At 41.0% G+C, this 22896-nt stretch overlaps 1 protein-coding gene across 4 annotated transcripts in view; it reads right to left on the bottom strand.

Moving 5' to 3' along the window:
- tho2 (THO complex subunit 2-like protein) overlaps positions 1–22896 on the bottom strand; it is a 1047711-nt gene that overhangs the window by 396765 nt on the left and 628050 nt on the right. For all 4 annotated transcript variants that reach the window (XM_090374101.1, XM_090374103.1, XM_090374104.1 and 1 more), the window contains one exon: positions 12677–12809. In XM_090374101.1, coding sequence (XP_090230227.1) covers positions 12677–12809 — 133 coding nt within the window. The remainder of the gene's footprint in view (positions 1–12676; positions 12810–22896) is intronic.

Below are 22896 nucleotides of genomic sequence, written 5' to 3'. Positions count from 1 at the left end.
ACGTATCTCTTACGTATGTCGGGGCTTGCTGTATTTTTGGATTAAATGGGAAATCGATTATCCAGGATTTTTTTTTTTTTTTTTTTACCATCTATCCCGGAAAATCGAGAGTCTACTGTACATTGTGTTCCATATTTGCTCCTTTTGGCCCTTGGCAGATCAACTTTTCTGCCAAGGTTTCTGGCCCCACCACAGGGAGGCTGTTGTTGTTGTTGTTGGGTTTTTTGGCGCAAGAGCTACTTTGGCCATATTGCGCCTGTTCTAGTCGAGAGACACAGTAATGATTAATAAAAAGGGTTTATAGGAGCATAAATATATTAATCTGTTTTAAATAGTGGAAAAACTCAGGTAAATTGGAGTTGTCTCCAATCATATGTCTAATTTCAAGAGGTTCATTTAAATTTGATAGGGATCGGAATGATGTGTTTCTGGCATACTGATAGTGAGTGCACTCTATAAGGATATGTTTTACGGTTAGCGTTGAATTACAGTGGAAGCACAGTGGTGGATTATTTCCTCGCAATAAATAGTGATGTGTAAGTTGGGTACGACCTATACGTGCTCTAGCAAGCACTACCTCTTCATGTCTGTTTGAACGGAAACTAGATTTCCATAGCTGTGGATTCTGTTTTATATTTAGTAACTTGTTATTTTCCTGATTATGCCATATTTCTCGCCATTTTTCATTGCAAATGCGGCGTATGATTGATTTGTAGTCTGTGTAAGGAATCCGGATGTGGTTATTATCGGTGGGGTTTCTTGCTGCTTTATCTGCACTCTCATTTCCTGGTATTCCAGTGTGCCCTGGAATCCAACAGAATGTGACAGTCTGCCTATTGTTATGCAATTCGGATATTTGAGTTCTTATTTGATTTATTAGTGGATGTGGAGAGCGAGAATTGCCTTGGAGGGCTGTCACTGCACTCAAGGAGTCTGTATAGATAATAGTCTTCGGAGTGAAAACATGAGCAAGCAAGGTCAAACCCATCTTAATGGCATAGAGTTCTGCAGTGAAAATGCTGCATTCTTGTGGTAATGAAACAGACACTGTTGATGTTGGTAGCACCACAGCAGCTCCCACAGCTGTGTCATTTTTAGAGCCATCAGTATAAATTTGCAAAGTGTCTGCATTTGCCAAAGAGTGAGCTGCATGTAGTTTCTGAATGGTTGAATTGTTCAGGGAGTGTTTCCCCCAACGTCGGAAATAGTCATCACACGAAGGTATACACACTTTCCATGGAGACTGTACAATTTCTCTGTCTTGATGTAAATTGTCCAACTGCATATTCCACTGCTGAATCAGTTCTCGTAGACGGATTCCTGTAGGTTTGTTTTCAAGAGGCTTATTTCTGAAAAGGTTTACCCATTGTGGATCATAGAGGTATGGCCAGATAGGATGAGATGGAAGGCTATATATTTTAACTGCATAATTGAGGAGCAGCATCTTTCTCCGAAGGTGGAGTGGAGGTTCATTGGCCTCTATATATAAGCTTTGCACCGGCGAAGTCCTGAACGCCCCAAGAGCAATCCTGAGCGCACTATGTTGTATTGTGTTGAGACAGGCTAACAGAGTCTTTCGGGCGGAGTCATAAACAGGAGCACCATAATCTAATCGAGATCTGATTAAGGCCCGGTATAGGTGGAGTAGAGTATAGCGATCAGCTCCCCATGTCATAGATGAGATGACTTTAAGTATATTCAGCTTTTTCATACAGACAGTTCGCGTTTGTAGTATGTGTTTCTGGAATGTCAGTTTAGTGTCAAGAGTTATGCCCAAGAATCGGATATTGCTGGTAATTGGTATCGGTTGTTTTTCCAGTGATAATTCAGGTTCTGGATGTAGTTGGCGTTTTTTACAAAAGTGAATGGCTGCAGTTTTGGTTGCTGATAGACGGTAACCATTACGTGAAGTCCATGACACTATTTTGTTTATTGCAAGCTGCAAATGTCGTTCAATTGAACGCATATTCTGTGAATGGCAAGATATCGCAAGATCATCAGCATAAAGATAGATTTCTACGTTACTCAAGATGTTCTGCGCTAGATTGTTTATCCTAAGAGCAAAGAGGGTAGCGCTGAGTACCGATCCCTGTGGTACACCTTCTCTTTGGATAAGAGCTTGCAAAACAGCATTACGATAACTCACTTGAAAGGTTCTAATTTTAAGGTAACTCTCTATGATCATTGGGAGTCGACCTCTGAGTCCTATAGCATATAGGTCTTGCAGAATACCATAGCGCCAGGTGGTGTCAAAGGCTTTTTCAATATCCAGGCACACCATGACAAGATGTTCTTTCCGAATAAAGGCGTTCCGTATGTTACACTCAGCTTTCACCATAAGGTCTAATGTGGATCGGTTTTTGCGAAAGCCGTATTGATTACTACTGATGACTGAGTGGGATTCTATGTACCATACAAGTCTATCGTGTACCATCTTTTCCAATGTCTTGCCTAAGCAGCTGGTAAGGGATATCGGTCTATAGTTGCAGGGATTCGTCTGATCTTTCCCAGGTTTGGGAAAAGCTAGCACTGTTGAATGACACCATGAGCGAGGATAATAGCTTTCGGAGAAGACCCGATTCAGAAAAAGCAATAGGGAATTTAGAGCCTTTTTGTCTAGGTGTTGTAACATGACGTAATAAAGACCATCAGGTCCTGATGCCCCATTTCTTGATTTGTTTAAAGCAACCTGCAGCTCCAACATTGTAAAGGGTTGATTATATGGGAGCTCTATTCTTGTACTGAAGTTTAATTTGCTTTGCTCAGTCCTTCTTTTAAGTTGCTGAAAAGATGGTTCATATGCAGCTGTATCTGAGATATTGGCAAAGTTTTCTGCTAGAGCATTAGCTATTTCAACTGGAGATGATAAATCTTGTCCATTCCATCTCAGTATTGGAGAAGATGCTGGGAGAAATCTACCATTTAGTTTTTTTATTTTATTCCAGATTATTCTGCTGTTTGTGTTCTTTGTTATAGTAGAGGCAAACTGGATCCAAGAATCTCTTTTTGCCTTTTTCCTTACGAATCGCGCTTTTGCTTTCAGTTTTTTGAAATTTATAAGGTTCTCGGTAGTTGGGTTTTTACGAAACAGGTTCCATGCCCTGTTTTTCTCTTTTTTTGCAAGTTGGCATGCTTCACTCCACCAAATATTGGCATGTTTAAACGAACAAGTACGCATTTTTGGTATGGCCTTGGTCGCGGCATTCGGAATCTCAGATGTGATGTGCTGTGTGGCATCATCAATGGATTGGAAATTGATAATTTCATCATTGAATGAGATACTGAGAGCAAATAACTTCCAATCGGCCTTGGAAAATTTCCATTTTAAGCGGGAATTATTTACCTGAGGGATTCTAGTTATTTGGAATTCGCAAATTATTGGAAAATGGTCACTGTTTAGCGGATTGTCCAGAATTGTCCAGCGGATGAGTGGATATAATGTTGGAGAGCAGATTGTCAAGTCTATAGCTGTCGTTGTTCTAGTAGAGAAATGGATGTAGGTATCAGCACCAGTATTCAACAGTGTTAGATTGTGTTTGTCAAGCAGTGATTCCAGTACTTTACCTCGTCTGTCTGTATGTGGGGAGCCCCAGATCAGGTGGTGTGCATTGAAATCTCCAAATAAACAAAATGGAGGAGGGATCTGTAGTAGAAGTACTTCTAGGTCATTATAAGTATATTCTTTGTTTGGTGATAGGTAGATTGAAACTACTGTTAACATGATTCCTAAGGAGACACGCACTGCTACTGCTTCTAAGGAAGTTTGCAGTGGAATGTGTTTAGTAGGGACTCTTGAGTTTACTAGAATGGCCACACCTCCACGCACGGTGGTATTATTATTTCTATTATGTTGATATATAGTATAGTTCTTGATTTTTGGAATTACTTGCGGAGGTAAATTAGTTTCTTGCAAACATATGCTTACTGGACTGTACTGTTGGATTAGGTCATGGATATCATCGATATTACTACGTAGACCTCTACAGTTCCACTGTATTATGTGATCCATTATTTAATTTTGGCGGTTGTGTTTGATTCAGTCTGTTTTTTAGGTCCAGTCTGTTTTTGTCTCTCAAATTTTATTCTCTCTTTTTTCGAAAAGATAGGACGCGCTGTGTCCATGTCATCATCTGCGTACAGCTCTAAGATTGGCTCATCCGGGCTGATGTTTTCATTAGTATCCATATTTGTTGTATTTTGCTGACTTTTCTGCCTTGGGACTGCTGTTTTAGTTTTTATAGTTTCTGAGGAAGACTGCAAAGCCGTTGGCGGTACTGTAATTGGTGTGTTATTGGCACTGTCATTCACATGCTGTTCCATAGTAGTTTGCTTTGATTTTGAGAGTATTTCTCTAGCCCAGTCTGCAATAGACATGGATGGGGGAACTGACACGTCAGTTTGAGTGGCTGCTGACTGATATTTCTTTGTTGCTGCTGCGTAGGTGTGTTTAGTTGTAGTAAGCATAATCTGCTTCTTTGCTTCTTGGTATGTGACTTTCCGCTCTACTTTATATTGTTGGATCTTTTTTCCTGTTTTCCACAGTTCACAGGACTTTGAGTAGGCAGGGTGTTGGCCTTGACAGTTTGAACAATGTGGTGTTTCCGCATCACATTCCGTTTGTGCGTGGGATTTTGAACCACAGTTTGGACACACAGCATCCCCTCGACAGACGGTCTGAGAGTGTCCAAACTTTTGGCACTTATAACATCTGATGGGATTAGGAATGTAGGGTCTTATACGGCAATTGAGATAGCCGGCTTTAACACTAGATGGTAAATTTGGTGTGCCAAACGTAAGGATGATGTTCCGCGTTGGAACCAGCTGGCCATCTTTTTTGATCATGATGCGCTTAGCATGTGTGACTTTTTGTTCTTTTAATTCTTCGACTAATTCGTCTTCTGTGACGTTAATCAAATCCCACTCAGTGATGACCCCTTTGGATGCATTTAGCGTCGCATGTGGGGTAACTTGCACGGGAATACCACCAAAGGCTGAGAGGTTCAGCAGAGTCTCTGATTGCTGACGGCTCACACTTTCAATTAGTAAATCACCTGATCTAAGTCTTTTCACCATTTTAGGTGAACCTGCTGTATTTTCCAAACATTTCTGTATCAGAAACGGGGAGAGTGTACTCATGCATTTGTTTGACAAGGAGTGGAATATAAGGAAAGATGGACATTCCTTTTGCTCTGTGTCAGTCCTCAGTCTTTTCGACTGTGATGTGTCACGGTCATTATCATTTGATTTAGGACATGAGCGCCGAGGCTCAATTGGAGGGAAATTGTCAAATTCCATGTTTGCTCCTTTTCGCCCCGGGAGAGTGGCTTTCTTCTCCAGGTTACCGGCCCCGCCACGTGGAGGCAGGAGCGGTGCCACCAGTGACCAAGCGGTTGTAAAGTTTAGTAGCTTGTTAGTAATTAATATATATACTCTGAAAAAAGAAAGGTAGTTTTCCTTTCTTGGTTCTTACTTTAACGCTTGAAGCACAGAACCACTTTAGCTAAACAAAAGAGAAAACGACACTAGAAATAAAATTGAACTTTGTCGCTTAGAAATAGCACACTATATATCTCAGAGGAAATCGCTTTTCACTATCGCTTGGCACTCGGGGCCTCAGGGAGGCAGGAGCAGTGCCTGGTGTGACCAAGCAAAAAGTAGTAGGGGGTTAGTAATAAAACTATGAGAAAAAATAAAGGTGGCTTTCCTTTCTTGCTCTGTACAAGTATTTTTATAATGAGAGCTGTTATTAAATAAATAGATTGCTTAATGAAAGGAACATAAAAGAACTACATATCACTTTTAAAAATTGTATTAAAAGGCACAGAGAAATCGCTCAGTCACAAACGATTGGCACCCGGGAACACTAATCAGTTATGAACAAACAAAGAGGGTAGGAGATTGTAATTACAACTATATGTTTTTAACATAAAGGATTTTTTGCAGTTGTGTTCAGCAAAGACTGAAAATAAAAGTGGCATAAAAAAACAAACAAACTATTTTTAGTTATTTCTTTCTGATTTTTCAAGTGCATATGCACGGGGGTCAAAGTGACCTTGTACACAGAGAAAAAAACAATTCCTTTCACGACTGCAGACTGGTTTAAGGAAATATACGTGTAGGAATTCAAATAAAAGAGTGCATAAGTTAAATTCCATTTGACACAGTTGTATCTGCAGATGAAATAAGAAAGTGGGATGCATTTGAAGGAACAGTGCATAATGTTCTTGGAAATAACAGAGCACGTAACTAAAAAGAGAAGTAACAAAAAAAAAAAAAAAAAATAGCAGGCCATAAAGACTGAATTGCAATGTCATTAAAAATCGATCTCTTGGATTAACAAGCTACTCTGTGGCTACTATGTGCTTGTGAACACAGTTCACAAGCACATAGTAGTTACAGAGAAAAGATACCAGAGTAAATGGAATGCTACAATGCTCAGCAATTAGTGGTGGACTTTGTAAATGGAAGCCACTAATATTTCAAAGAAAAGAAAAATCCACAATACAAACATTATGTTCCAAGTAGTACAGCTTGCCTGTCATAGCATGCTTATGTTGTATTCTATATTCTAGTTTGCAAGACCATACAGAATGGGATATGTACTGGTTGCAACCCATCCTGTGTTGTAACCAGTACATATCCCCTTTTGAATGGTCTTGCAAAATAGTTATGGAGCCTGTTGTGTTCAGGACACACCAGAGGTCTCACACAAGGCAACAAAAGTTTCTTAAATATACTAATACAAAACAAATAGGGGTCCTTAAAACCAATCATGCACTTGGGCCACCTGGGTGCATATTTGGTTTTAGGCCAGCTGATGAGCTGTATTTGAAAAAGGAGATGATTCATCAATTTCTGCCTGAAGAGTTAAGAAAAGGAAAGTCTGCGCAAAATCTCAGCCGCCAGCCTCACAGATAAGCAGAAGAAAAGAAGAGTGTCATCATGCGAAGGCTTCATTGAGACTTGTCAAAACTCGTTGACAGTATTGTCACTAACATAATGAAACAGGCCTACGCGCTCTGGATTCATCGAGGAATTTATTGCTTAAACACAGAGCGTACAGATAAAGCAGAAATATATGAGCTTTCGGCTATATGGTAGCCTTCGTCAGAATTAAAATACATGAATGGCAGTTGGAATGAAGATGTGCACTGCCAGGTGCGTGAGACGCGAGGTTTAATTGTTTGTTGACGTCTGTGGCTGTGACGCATGATGACGTGGCCAGCGCTTGTCCAATGACAGAACTACTGACTCTGTGATCGGGTTGACTTGGTAACCACTGTTCCTGTTTAAGGATTTATCCGAAGATTTTATATTTAATGATTCCAACCAGGTACGCTTTAGGTAATGGTGGGATCTGTCTACCACCACGACATCGCGGTGTGGGTCGATGTCGTGGTGGGTTGTCCAGACATGTTCGGCGATAGCTGAGTGTTCTATATCCGCTAAACGGATCGCTCTTTTGTGCTCCGAGAGACGTTTCTCGAGTCGACGTCCAGTCTCTCCGAAGTAGCAGCTAGTGCAGTCACGGCAAGAGATGCGGTAGACTAAACCGCTCTGCAGAAGGGTGGGGACAGGTGTTTTCACGTTGGAAATGAAAGAACGCAGTTTCCTGCCTGGGAGCTGGATGCACTTTATTCCGTGCGTTCTCAGGATTCTGCCGATCTGTTGTGACAGGTTGGGGTAGTATGGGATGAATGCCCTTGTGGATGGCTCGTCACTGTTGGTGTTGTAGCTGGTCGTCACGATGTCACGTGTCTGTAGATCACACCTGTCGAGGACGTCAATGGGGTAGCCACACCTCGTAAGGTCTACTTTGACCCTAGTGACCTCTTTGCGTCTTTCATCAGCGGAGCTGGAGTGTGTCCAGGCGCGAGTAAGCAAGGTTCGGGCCGTGGAGAGGAGGTGGCCTCGCGCGTGTGCTGACCGGAAGTTGGTAAACTGGCCAGCACACATGGGCTTACGATAAACTGTAGTCCTCAGGTATGTGCCTTCACGTCGGACAAGTGTGTCTAAGTATGGTAAAGAGTTGTTCGACTCCAGCTCAATCGTGAATTTTATGAAGGGCGATAGTGAGTTGAGGTGTGATAGAAGTCGCTGACCTGAGTCTCTAGGGATGACCACGAACACATCGCCAACATAGCGACACCAAAAGGCGATGTGATCAGGTGCGTGTGCAAACGCACGTCCCTCTAACTCCTCCATCACGATGCTTGCTGTGACTGAGCTGACCGGGGAACCCATGGCCGTGCCATGTATCTGCTGGTAGACTGAGTCATTAAATATGATCGCACCCCCTGTTAAGCACAGTCTGAGGGCGGTGGAAATGTCATCGGGTGTGAGACCAGTTCTTTCGTTGAGGGTTCTATCATTGTCCAAGAGTTGTTTTGCACAAGAAATGGCAAGTTCCACAGGGATGGAGGTAAAGAGCGATATGACGTCGAACGATGCCATAACTTGATTCTGCGAGATGGATACAGTGCGAATCCTCTTTATGAATTCAACACTGTTGGAAACGGTGTGGGTGGTCTTGCCAACCAGAGGAGAAAGAAGTCTTGAGACAAATTCAGACAGCTCGTAAGTCGGTGATCCACAGCAGGATACAATTGGTCTCAGTGGTGTGTCTTCTTTGTGCACTTTCGGTAGGCCGTAAAACCGTGGGATCTGACATCCGGAAGCACGGAGGTGATTACGGGTTGACTGTGTGATCTTCCCTTGTTTCAGCCAACTGTTGACGAGGATATTCACCTCTGATTCCCATCGTTCTAAAACTCTGTTGGGGTTGATGGTCAGGGGTTTGTATACAGTAGTATCCCGTAAAAGTAGTAGCGCTTTCGCCATGTAATCAGTGTGATCCATTACAACCGTACGGCGGCCTTTGTCTGCCGGTAGAATGACGATGGACGAATCCTGTTTCAATGCCTTGAGGGCAGAGAACTGTGTACGGTTGAGGTTAGAAGAGACGGGGCGAGCACGGTGTAGAACTGCTGCAGTCTTCAAGCGGATTGTGTTGGCTACATCTTCTGGGAGGCGTGATAAGCTGGCTTCCACACCTAAGGCGATGTCGGTGATCGGCGGGTGCTTAGGAAGAACGGCAAACGTCATGCCAAGAGTCAATAAGTTTACTTGGTCCGCAGATAACTGTTTGCTGCTTAGGTTCAATACGAAGTCCGTGGAATTAGTGAGAGGGGTATTACATTGGCTGCGCAATTGACGGGATTCATTAATCAAATTACAAAACTTACGTTTCTGTCGGGTACAATAAAGATCTGATTCTCTGATGGCCTGGTGACATAAAGTGTTGACCACATCGGTGTAAACGGGATCGGGAATCAGAGTCTTAAGGTCGGCTTGTAGGGTTGCCTTGCTCGCTGAAGCACGTTGTATGTCATGATGGAGGCAGCCGATCCATATACGTAGGGTTTTGAGGCCGAAGTTCCGACAGGCACGTCTCATGCGCTCATTAGAAAACGGTTGTTTGTAGCGAAACCCTTTCGGTATAATCTCGTTAGCTTTGCACCTATGCGCAAACCTCAGGTGTTGTCTACTACGGGCTATGAAGATAAAATCTTTCTGTAGTCTCACGACCATGTCGTATGCTGGTTGGCCAAGAATAGTACGAACATAACGAAACAGGCCTACGCGCTCTGGATTCATCGAGGAATTTATTGCTTAAACACAGAGCGTACAGATAAAGCAGAAATATATGAGCTTTCGGCTATATGGTAGCCTTCGTCAGAATTAAAATACATGAATGGCAGTTGGAATGAAGATGTGCACTGCCAGGTGCGTGAGACGCGAGGTTTAATTGTTTGTTGACGTCTGTGGCTGTGACGCATGATGACGTGGCCAGCGCTTGTCCAATGACAGAACTACTGACTCTGTGATCGGGTTGACTTGGTAACCACTGTTCCTGTTTAAGGATTTATCCGAAGATTTTATATTTAATGATTCCAACCAGGTACGCTTTAGGTAATGGTGGGATCTGTCTACCACCACGACATCGCGGTGTGGGTCGATGTCGTGGTGGGTTGTCCAGACATGTTCGGCGATAGCTGAGTGTTCTATATCCGCTAAACGGATCGCTCTTTTGTGCTCCGAGAGACGTTTCTCGAGTCGACGTCCAGTCTCTCCGAAGTAGCAGCTAGTGCAGTCATGGCAAGAGATGCGGTAGACTAAACCGCTCTGCAGAAGGGTGGGGACAGGTGTTTTCACGTTGGAAATGAAAGAACGCAGTTTCCTGCCTGGGAGCTGGATGCACTTTATTCCGTGCGTCCGTTTCCAACAGTGTTGAATTCATAAAGAGGATTCGCACTGTATCCATCTCGCAGAATCAAGTTATGGCATCGTTCGACGTCATATCGCTCTTTACCTCCATCTCTGTGGAACTTGCCATTTCTTGTGCAAAACAACTCTTGGACAATGATAGAACCCTCAACGAAAGAACTGGTCTCACACCCGATGACATTTCCACCGCCCTCAGACTGTGCTTAACAGGGGGTGCGATCATATTTAATGACTCAGTCTACCAGCAGATACATGGCACGGCCATGGGTTCCCCGGTCAGCTCAGTCACAGCAAACATCGTGATGGAGGGGTTAGAGGGACGTGCGTTTGCACACGCACCTGATCACATCGCCTTTTGGTGTCGCTATGTTGACGATGTGTTCGTGGTCATCCCTAGAGACTCAGGTCAGCGACTTCTATCACACCTCAACTCACTATCGCCCTTCATAAAATTCACGATTGAGCTGGAGTCGAACAACTCTTTACCATACTTAGACACACTTGTCCGACGTGAAGGCACATACCTGAGGACTACAGTTTATCGTAAGCCCATGTGTGCTGGCCAGTTTACCAACTTCCGGTCAGCACACGCGCGAGGCCACCTCCTCTCCACGGCCCGAACCTTGCTTACTCGCGCCTGGACACACTCCAGCTCCGCTGATGAAAGACGCAAAGAGGTCACTAGGGTCAAAGTAGACCTTACGAGGTGTGGCTACCCCATTGACGTCCTCGACAGGTGTGATCTACAGACACGTGACATCGTGACGACCAGCTACAACACCAACAGTGACGAGCCATCCACAAGGGCATTCATCCCATACTACCCCAACCTGTCACAACAGATCGGCAGAATCCTGAGAACGCACGGAATAAAGTGCATCCAGCTCCCAGGCAGGAAACTGCGTTCTTTCATTTCCAACGTGAAAACACCTGTCCCCACCCTTCTGCAGAACGGTTTAGTCTACCGCATCTCTTGCCGTGACTGCACTAGCTGCTACTTCGGAGAGACTGGACGTCGACTCGAGAAACGTCTCTCGGAGCACAAAAGAGCGATCCGTTTAGCGGATATAGAACACTCAGCTATCGCCGAACATGTCTGGACAACCCACCACGACATCGACCCACACCGCGATGTCGTGGTGGTAGACAGATCCCACCATTACCTAAAGCGTACCTGGTTGGAATCATTAAATATAAAATCTTCGGATAAATCCTTAAACAGGAACAGTGGTTACCAAGTCAACCCGATCACAGAGTCAGTAGTTCTGTCATTGGACAAGCGCTGGCCACGTCATCATGCGTCACAGCCACAGACGTCAACAAACAATTAAACCTCGCGTCTCACGCACCTGGCAGTGCACATCTTCATTCCAACTGCCATTCATGTATTTTAATTCTGACGAAGGCTACCATATAGCCGAAAGCTCATATATTTCTGCTTTATCTGTACGCTCTGTGTTTAAGCAATAAATTCCTCGAGTATTGTCACTAGAGATGAGGGGTGAGTCTTTTATATGATTCAGAGATGAAGCATCAGAGCATGCAGTGGACTTCAAAATCACCAAGTCTCAAAATAATTTGTTTACAGAAGTCCAGGATCGAGAAAATGTTGAGCATTTTTTTTTTTTTTTTTAAAAAGGGATGTGATTCCCAAGGAATTTGTAGCTGAAGGGGGAAAGAATTAATGCATTCTACATGTAGGTGCTTCAAAAACTATTGAAGAGCATTCCCCGGGTGAGGACACAATTTCAAGAGAAAGGCAGCTGGTTCTTGTGGCATGACAATGCACCCCGCCCATTCCACGCTTGTTGTGAAGACACTTCTGATGAAACATAGCATTGAAGAGACCAACCATCCACTCCATTCCCTTGATCTAGCACCAACAGACTTCTTTCGCTTTTTGAAGATAAAAATGCCCTCAAAGGAAAGAGATTTCAGGATGTCATGGACATAAAGAAAAACATAACTGCTGAACTGAACATTGTCTCTTTGGAGGACCCTGCTGCCTCTTTTCACAAACTTTTAAAATAGTGTAATAAGTGCATTCGATCAGGTGGTGATTACTTTAAATGAAAACACTTTAATTACTTTAAATGTTCGCTTTATTGCACCATTCCTGAAACTTTATTGCAACGCCTTGTTGAAACATAGGTAACGTATGTATGGCATGGTTATATTATGTTATGGGATGCAAAGTATGCTAGATAGTCCAGCATTACAATTTTATATTGAATATAAATCATATCAGATTAGTTTTGAATTTGGCAGTGAGAAATCTAGGAATCTATAAGAATAACCTATTTTTTACACTTGAAGCTGGAAAAAAAAATATATATATATATTAAAATTTGTTGCAAATTTTTGTCTTAGTACATAAAAACAAAAATACCTGGAATCTCTTTTTGATTGTGATCCTGCCTGGGGGCACAATTTAAAATTGGAGCTGCTTCCAGACTTACTATTAGAAATCTTTATAAAATCGACTCGGGATTCAAATTTTGTCTCTCTATCTTTGGAATTATCTACATAAATAAATATCTTTTTTTTAATGAAATATAATTACATACAAAATGCATGCATGCACATACCCACAGTGATATATGCATGTAGCTATCACAGAAATAATGTCATTAGGTAAGACAGAAGGCAGAAGCAACTCATAAAAAAAGTAAGGTAAGTGTGCCTTTAGCTGAAACAAAGCACAGTCTATATAATGCAACCAATCAATTATATACACAAAAGACCAATTAACAGTTCCTTTAATGGTGATAGTGCTTAAATACATACCATTCAATGTCTTCTGTTAATAATTGGCTTTCTGTGTAAACTGTATAATTAACTTATGTACAAGTGTATCGACACTTGTACATAAGTTAATTATACAGATTCCTCTGGGAAAAAAATTGTGCCAAGTTTGCAAACATCACAGATGAGGAGAGTTTCATGTTTTTAAGTGCATTGACATTATGCTCAATTTTTAATTCACAAATTGACAAAAATGTATTCGTAATCCAGCAAACATGGATCATAACCTTTTTGTTGACTATAGGTACTGCCATTCCTGTTTTCATGCCGTAATTTCAATTGCATTTAAATCTTTATTTTGAATAATTCTAGTTCTTTTACAAAGTAATTGTAAAACAATTCTGAAAGAATTTAAAATTTGCATCATTAAATTTGTGTTATATACATAAAATCAGCCGATAAAAATTAAATATACATAAAAAAAAGCATTCCAAAATATAGAAGGCACCTGAATTAGTGAAGTGTGAATTACTGAGATTTTATTGTATACTAACAATATATTGTATAATACCAATATACTATGGTATTTGACATGCAACTGGGTTTAAGTATGGGAAATCCCTTATTCCTTTCCTTATTACTAAACATAGATGTACCTCTGAGTTTGGATTACAACTGCGGAAAGATACCAAAACTAACCAATTTTTGCCTATAATTCATGTTTAATATCCAGATGATATGACCCCAGAGCAAAAATATACATGGATTGCAGAAAAATATTCACACCAAAGACATTTATAAGATGGCTCATTACATGTGATTATTTTTCAGAAAGCAAAAAGTAGTAGGGGGGTTAGTAATAACCCCCTACTACTTTTTGAAAAAATACATAGATTACGAGAAATTTCACATAATCAGAAACAAATAAGTTATGTAGATAATAAACATTAATTCAACAAAAACAATAACAAAAAATTAAACTTTTTAAATTAATAATAGTAATAAGTAACTGGGGAGCTTTGCCCCCTGCTCGCTGTGGGCACTTCTTTTGATTTAAGTAAAATGAAATACTTACAGAAGCTTTCGACACTGTGTCTCTTCCTACGATGAATACATAAATACGTTACATATGGAAATCAAGCATGGTAACGCGTGGTCATGTTAGATAAACATTGTGCGTGACCACACTTAAACAGAAGCTTGTTTTACCACAGAAAAACAAGCTTCTGTTACGTATTTGTTATTTGTATTTAGTATTGGTAGGTATTACCATGAAACCCGTATCTCATCTAGTAAAATTCCTATATACCATTAAGAAAACTCCATGACCTGCTGTGGCAGCACGTCACGGATATGATGTTCACTGCTCAGAGAACATCATATCTGACTGAACAATTACCAAAAAAAGGGTCTTTTTCATTCTCCACCTCCCTGAATGTAGTACCACAAAGTTGGTACATTTCTCTTGAGTTACTGTTACTCATATGCAGTACTTTGCATTTGCCAATGTTAAACTTCAGTTGCCACTTTTCAGCCCATCTGCCTAACTTTTATAGATCCTGTTGCAGAAGGATTCTGTCTTCACTGTCATTAACAACCCTACCAACCTTTGTATCATCTGCAAACTTGGACATTAGGACTGATATACCTTCATCGATAACATTGACAAATACACAACACAACAGTGGGCCAAGCACTGAACCCCAGGGGATTTCAGGGTTTCACAGCAGCTCTTGAAATCCCCAGCAACCTGGTCTCTAGACTGCTGCTCATTACAATAGAAGCAGTGCAGGAATTACTTTCGTCTCTGCCTGTGGCTACTGTTAAACTTTTAGTCTGTGAATCCCTCAATCTAGCAGTTTTCCGATCCACCTAACACTGCCTCGATAGAATCAACAAATATTCTTGTATCTTTTTTATTTAAGCGTATCCTATCTCTGTAGAAGCAGTCTCTCCTTTTAGCAAGTACAGATCACACTGAAAAAAATTCTATCCCATGAGCCTTGCATAATCTCTCCAGGGCTGAATTGATTGACAAGGCTCTCATCATATACTCTCTACTATCATGTCTGGGCAGAATTGCAGACACTTTAAAATTTAACCATAACTTTTTTTCAATATTGATCTGTACTTGTTAAGTAAATCTGCAGATCTCGTAATCTTAAGGTCATTAGTGTCAACATGTACAACAATATCACCTTTTGTGCACTTAAAAGATATCTGTTCTACATTATCATCAACCTTTGCCCCCAGACAGATATACCCTGGTACTGTTCCACCTATCCTTTTTGCATAATATATTCCCTGCTTCCCTGATAATAGGGTCACCTACAATTACTAGCTCCTGTGGGATCAGTGCACTCTGCCTTGGAGATTGCCGCTGTGTTGCCTGATGTACAGGTGTAAGCTCTGGTGTTGAGGTGGGCAGCTGAGAGCTTGATGGGCTTATCATATTAATTTCTTCGAGGGCACCTACCCTACACCTCAAACTCTCATAGGCACCCATCAGAAGTTGAGTTGGTACCTAATTTCTTCAGAGTCTCTGTACCTAGCACACACACAAAGACATCCTCCTTGGTTATATCATGCTTTGTTCTAGAAAGGTCTGCAAACATTTCACATTTTTTTAGACTGTGATGCATTCCAGAATTACCCCTTTCGGTTCTCCCCTGAGCCACAGTACTATCGCTACTTTGTGCTCGTTGCTTTGCTGCTGTAGTCTAGGTCATGATTCCTTTTAAGTACAATTTAATAAGATTAATAAATTTTGCTGATTAACTGATAATACTACACTAAGTTAATAGATTTTTAATGCAGCGCTACGTATTATCTCAACAACAACGAAGTAACACTAGATACTACTATTTACTGTGCTGCTGTAGCAGCCACTAGGATGAATGGAAGAGAAACCAGACAACAACATAACACTAAACACACAGATAAGTGTGAAGATAGGCCAAGAACCCAGTACGAATGGGGTAACAGAAGTAAGAAGCTGATCAGAAAAGTTAAGGGCATTCTCAAGAAAGACAATATCCACTGCAAACACGAGACCTATGATCAGAGTATCGAACAATACCTTGACACCCACAATCAAAAACTCCAGAGCAACCAGAGGAAAGCAGACAATAGAATATTTGATGATAACCAGACAGCCTTCTACCTTAATATTAGACAAGATAAAGACATCCTCCTTGGCTAGATCATGTCCGGTTCTAGAAAAGTCTGCAAACATTTCACATTTTGCACATTTTTTTAGACTGTGATGCATTTGGGAATTGCCCCCTTCGGTTCTCCCCCAAGCCACAGTACTACTGCTACTTTATGCTCATCGCGAACTACTAGCTCGAGCTAGTTCACAGTTTCAGCATTTCTTATTAAGTTGTTTGGACCTAATTACTAAATGGAACTGTTAGGTATTTCTTCTGGTCTGGGTGCACCTTGAAAAAATTACTGAGACCCTAAGGGCACCGTGAACCGAGAAAGTTTGGGAACCTCTGACATAAAATACACAAAGAAGAAATGACTGTTGCGGAAATATTTGAACAGTGTTGACTTTCTCTTTTCATCAATCAATTTCCGATAGCCAACAACAATCTTCTCTGGGCCCTGGCAAAATAAATATCGCAGAAAACCTCAAAAACCTTTTATTTGAGGTTCTCTGCGATATGAGAGATTTCATCTAATTCTTTTACTATTATCTCCTTCGCAGGAACATTTTCATCTGGCTCATTTAAAAATTTGAATTTTTATGCAAGTGTGCATTGACTTTATTAGCAGGAGACAAAGAAGTAACACGTCTTCTTCCGATGGTTGATGGAACACACCGAGGCGGGCAGCAGGCAAACGTTTGTTTATTGACCGCACGACTCGCAGTAAGCTCAACGCGTGATTCAAATCCTTTTCAACTATCGCATAAAAAAAAAAAAAAAAAACCATCGCGTTAACTGGAAATTTGCATCGTGTAAAGGGAAAAGTGGTATAATTTTTCAAACAGCGTTAACTGAAAATCGCGTTAATCGAACTCACGTTATGCGAGGCCTGCCTGTATACCTTGACACGCACAAGCAGAAACTCCAGAGGGCTATAAACTCTATAAAATATTTAACGAAAACCAGACAGCCTTCTACAGGAAAATTAGACAAGAGAAGGAAGGCAATGGGCCCCCCCAACCAGAAGGCACTTGAAGAGTTCTGGGGGAAACCTGTGGAGTAGTGAAGTTAGCCATAACGGCTGAGTCTCCTGGACACATCTAGAAAGGATTAAGACTAAGAAAATATGAGATGACAGAATGGGAGATTCAGGAGCAGGGCTGGATTTTGGTGTTCGTAGGCCCTAGGCACTTATATTCTGAAATGTGATTAAAAAAAAGGGAGTAAAATTTTTCTTCTATTTTACACTGACTGTGAATCAAGTCAATTAATGTGATTCAGGTTTCAACTATAATAAATGTTAAACACTTCAATTGACGGAGCGACCATCACGTCAATTCTTCTAGTTTTGAGAACAGTTGCTAGATAGCGTAGTAAGATACTACCGTGGCAGATGCATATTGAATCGAAGCTCCTAGAGTCGATTGCACATATGTTTTCTCAGCTCATTTTTTGTTAGTTATAGTGAAAACAGTGAAGCATTTCCCCGCCCCCCCCCCTCCTTCGTAGGCCCTAGGCACTGTGCCTATGTTGCCTAATGAGCAATCCAGCCCTGTTTGGGAGGAAGAAGTGCAACTGTCGTCAGAAAGTCCCACAACAGGCAAACTCCAGGAAAAGATACATCTACAACTACTGGTACAAGAAATTAAGCCGCAAACACACACATAGCAGAGTAGTTCACCCAGATAACCTTGCCACAATCCCAGAGTCTCTGACTAAAGGAATCACCTACCCGAAGACTAAGGACAAAGACACCACTAACCTGGCAAAGTACAGACCAATCACTTGTCTCCCAACAATGTATAAGATACTGACCAGCCGTATAACTAAGAAGATAACAAACTATTTGTAGAGCTAGAACATCATGGCCAAGCAGCAGAAGGATATTGGCAGATGCACAGGGGAAGCAAGGAGTAATTGACCACTGACACTGCAGTTATGGAGCAAGCCTACAAGAAGCACCACAACCTGTACACGGCTTACACTGACTACTGCAAGGCTTTCGACTCTGTTCTCCATAGCTGGCTGATAGAGACAACAAAGATCCACAAAGTCAACCCGACCCTGATGAACTTCCTAGAAGCAACTGTGGCATAATGGAGGACCACCATCTAAGTCGAGAACATCACAACCAAAACAATATATATCAGAAGAGGAATCTTCCAAGAAGATGTCCTGAGCCCACTACGGTTCTGCCCAGCACTCAATCCACTGTTCAGCATACTCAGTAATAGCAGGTATGGGTATACCCGAATAGGAGGGAGGAATAACCTGTATATCCTCTCTCACCTAATGTATGTGGACACGTTGGACAGACAACTTGTGTGATCGAGGCCCGCTAATAGAAGCTCGATGGGGGCTTTTCGTTTATACTATCTTCAAAGGGGAAGCGAACACGTGTCGAAGGCTGTATATATAGACCCAGCATGTTCCTTTGCTGTATTTCAAAGGAATGCGGGAGGGGGAGGGTTGGACAACACACAAGTTGTTTGTCCAACATGTCTGGTATAAAGTTGAGACAACAGGATTCCCATAATGTTTTTTTTATACAATGCTGATGTACATGGATGACATCAAACTCTACACCACAAGTGAAGGCAGAGTATTTTATCCAACAGCTGCTCCAGATCAACCAAGAGTTCAGCACTGACACTAGGATGCAATTTGACCTAGACAAATGTAAGATCCATGGATTGCATCAAGCACATCCAATCGGACAAAAATACCAGCTGAAGACCGGTGAACAGATTGGAGCCATGAGAGGGAGAGACATACAAATATCTGGAGATGATGCAGGCCCACCAGTTAGAACACAAGGATATCAAGGACCGCTTAAACTTTACAAACAATACACTTACGAATACACACTTACAAATACTTAAAATACCCACAGCCATAAAACCCTTACGTAGTTTTAGTACTAATGTACTCCTTCATGATCACAGATTGGACCAATATTGAGCTGGAGAAGATTATGAGATCGACCAGGATAATGATGACCAATAGCCGCAAACAGCTTTAAGAGACTGACCATAGCCTGTAAAGGAGGGAGAGGATTGACTGATCTCTCCTTATCATTGAACACGAGAAGGCAATTAAGAACATGTGCAATTGCTTCCAGGAAAACACAGTGTCAACCTACCAAGCCATAAGATAGACAAATGGCACACAACACTGATTATCAACAAGGAGACTACACTAACACATGACAGAAGAAACAAAGACAGAACGATGGCGAAGAAGACATCTGATAGCAGAAAGTACAATGACCTCCATCAAGACTACATAGATAAGATGGCTTCCAGTGCTTGGCTCACTAATGGAAGGCTCTTTCCCATGACTGAAGGATTCATGCTTGCCACCCAAGACCAGGTAATCAACACTAAAAACTACTGGAAAGAAATTACTATGGACCCCCCGAAGAACAGATGACACATGCCAATGATGCCACATGGCCCAAGAAACAATCTGGCACATCACTGCAGGATGATCACCCGGATGGATTACACTCGTAGACATGACAAGGTTGCTAGGATGCATGCTAACACAAAAATACCTGCCGATCAAAGAAAGTTTACCCTATTACAAGTACAAGCTTCAGGCTGTTTGGAGACTCTACTCACAAGCTATATTGTGACTGTGCCATTATAATGGGACAAAACGATCTGCGCAATGGACCAGATAAAACCCTCATCGACAAGGAAACGGCTACCTACCTTATCGACATAGCGGTGCCCAACACCAGCAACCAGCGGAAAACATATGACAAAAATGTCAGGAAGTACCCGGGCCTAAAACAGGAAGTCAAAGATATGTGGCATATGGAACAAGTAATGACGAGCCCAATAGCCATGCCAACAACTGACATGGTGCCAAAAAGTCTAGCAACAATAGGCCTCCAGAAAGCAGTAACCCTGAACACCTGTCGAATAGTAAAAGAGTTTCTCGACCAACAGTAACAATAATAATAATAGTAACCAGACAACCAACTAGCCCATGCACCTGGTACCAGTACCCATCATGGGGTGCAAAAATCCTATAAAGGAGAAATGGTTTGATAATAATCATAAGAAGAAAAATTATTATTATAATTATAATAATAGTAAGAAGAAAGGGCATGATTAACCTAGTGGTTATGATGATGGACCACCAATGCGATAAACCCATGCTCGAATCCCACCATGAAAAAAAAAAAAAAAAAAAAAACGCAAAAGTCACATCCTTGGGCCTACCTGCCCAAAGGTCGAAGTAATGGCTGAGGCCGAGAGTGGTGCTGTCTAGTGTCTCTCCCAATATCTACCACCCATCATGGAGGAAAAAGCCAAAGCTAAACAGGGTCCACCTCCATAACTGAATGAAGATGAGAAGTAGAAATAATGAATATATTGCACTGAGCCTTGTACAAGATAAAGCCACTTCTGTTCACGCCTTAGGCAGATGGGTTGGTTTGAAAAGTCTAAGACACTCTCCCGTGGATGAAAGTGGAACAAGTGGTGCTGTCCCTGTATGGCTACCACAACCGAAGGACAAGACCACCTGGTCCAATGAACTGGAAGTGCTTCCTGCACAACTCACTAGTAACCAACGAGGAAGGAAGGAAGGAAGAGGGAGCCAATGCATGAAATGGAGCATAAAAATGAATATGTTCATCATGCAAGCATATTATGAAGTAACCAACGAAGCATCTGATAGCTACTGCAATCTTGGAAAGCATCAAGTAAGATGTGAGTGATTAATTAGAAAGAACAAGGAATATGGAGAAACAAAATCAGAACAAGAAGAGGAAGAGCAAATACAACCCAGTGCAGCCGAAGTGGAAAGAGACAAGAAAATCCACATTACTGAGTCAAACATGAACAAACAAGAATTATTTTTTCATTTTTGACTTGCTCGTTGTAATTGATAATAATTATTATTATTTTTTTAAATTGGCGATTCCAAAAAACAAAAGTTTGTTAGAACTTTGGTACTGTGAATGGCTTGTATTTATGTGGAAATGGATTCCACACAAACCCATATCTTACCAAAACAGAGATCCAACAGAATCCTTCGGCAGCAATCACAGACTACTTCAATTGGTGAATAATAAAGGATTATGTCAACTACAACAAAGTAACATTAGAAACAATCCAAGAGGAAGAAGAGATTATGAGATTAAGCAAGATAATAATAACGATGACCAAGAGCTGCCAACACTATCCAAAGATGGCCATCAAGAGACTAACCATAGCCTGGAAAGGAGGAAGGGTTCGATGGACCTCAATGAACAATACAAGAATATGACTAAGGACCTGAGGGATTACTTCCAGGAAAACACAGTGCCAATCACAATTGCAGGAAGTTTTATTTTAGCCAGTGAGTTATAAATTACTGGAATAAGTAATCTAAATGGGTGGTTGAGGCTGACAGTTTGGGAGAATTCAAAGGTCAGCGGGATAGTTAGCTATGGGAGGAGGGAGAGAAATGCATAGGTCATGTATTGACTTTTCTTTTTTTTTATTACAGTCGAACTTGGTTATAACGAGCACAGAAATAACAAGATCATGGCTGTAATGAGTAAAAAGCCATAATGATTTTAATTTACGCGTATTACATGAATATACTTACCAAATTTTGGTAATTATGCAAACATTCTTAATTGCTCAGGTAGTTGAAAAACCCCAATTTTTGGAATAAATGAAAAGGGCGAATTAGCTTCATGACCACCTACATCAGATTGGTGGCTAGTTTGTCCTAATCCTTCCAGGGATGGGGACTTTACAACAGTGCACTGGTGTTCCGCTTGTTACATTACCCTATTTACAGATTGTCTTGTATTCACTGAACCATAAATTTATTTCGTGACTTTAAGAACTTTGCATGCATTTTGAGACTTGTAAGAACTATGTATGCATTTCAGGCTTCTAAGAACTTTGTATGCAGATCACTTTTTAATTTTAAAGTAAAATCAGTTAGAAACGAACCCTTCCTTAAGAAATATGTCTACTAACAAAAGAAAGTGTCTCTCGATTTGCAAAAATGTCAAAATTATTCACGAGTTAGTACAAATACGTGGTGTACAAAAAATTCAGAAGTGTGTAAAAAGTTTCCTTTGTCCTCTTCAAGTGTATCAACATTGTGGAAGAATAAAGATGTTTACTTATGAGCTCTGAAAAAGAACATAGCTGGAAAAAAAAAAAAAAAAAAAAATTAGAAACAGTGAGGTTACAAACATTGCTGAAGCACTGCTTCAATGGATCACCACACAGAGAAATGCTGGATTTTCAACAGATACTCCAATCTTGAAGGCTCAAGCGAAAAAATTTGCTAAACAATTCGGATGCAACGATTGTGTGTGTAACAACGGATGGCTGGATCGATTTAAAAACTGACATAATATTGTTTATGCAAAAATTAGTGGGAAAACTATTAATAGAAATAATATGTAGGTATATACTTATATTATTTTTCTCTAATATTTCTTTTGTTTTTTGAATCTATCTTTTTATCAAGTTATTGAGAATTAAAAAAAAAAAAAAAAAAAAAAAAAATGGAGGTAGATTTAACTCATCACTGTTATAAAGTGTTTATTGTTTAATGGCCCCAGGGGTTTCCCCGTCTCCGTCATCACTGATATAGCGAGTAACGGTTTTAACGAGGAAATTTTGTCGGTCCCTTGATGCTCGTTACAACCAAGTTTTACTGTATTTATTTTAATTTTATTCTTTTTTTT

The sequence above is a fragment of the Mastigoproctus giganteus genome, chromosome 5 (genome assembly GCF_048544385.1).
Source record: "Mastigoproctus giganteus isolate SK-2022 chromosome 5, ASM4854438v1, whole genome shotgun sequence".
Lineage (NCBI taxonomy): Eukaryota > Metazoa > Arthropoda > Arachnida > Uropygi > Thelyphonidae > Mastigoproctus > Mastigoproctus giganteus.
Note: the sequence above shows the minus strand (reverse complement) of the source record. Positions and strands in the feature narration are given on the sequence as shown.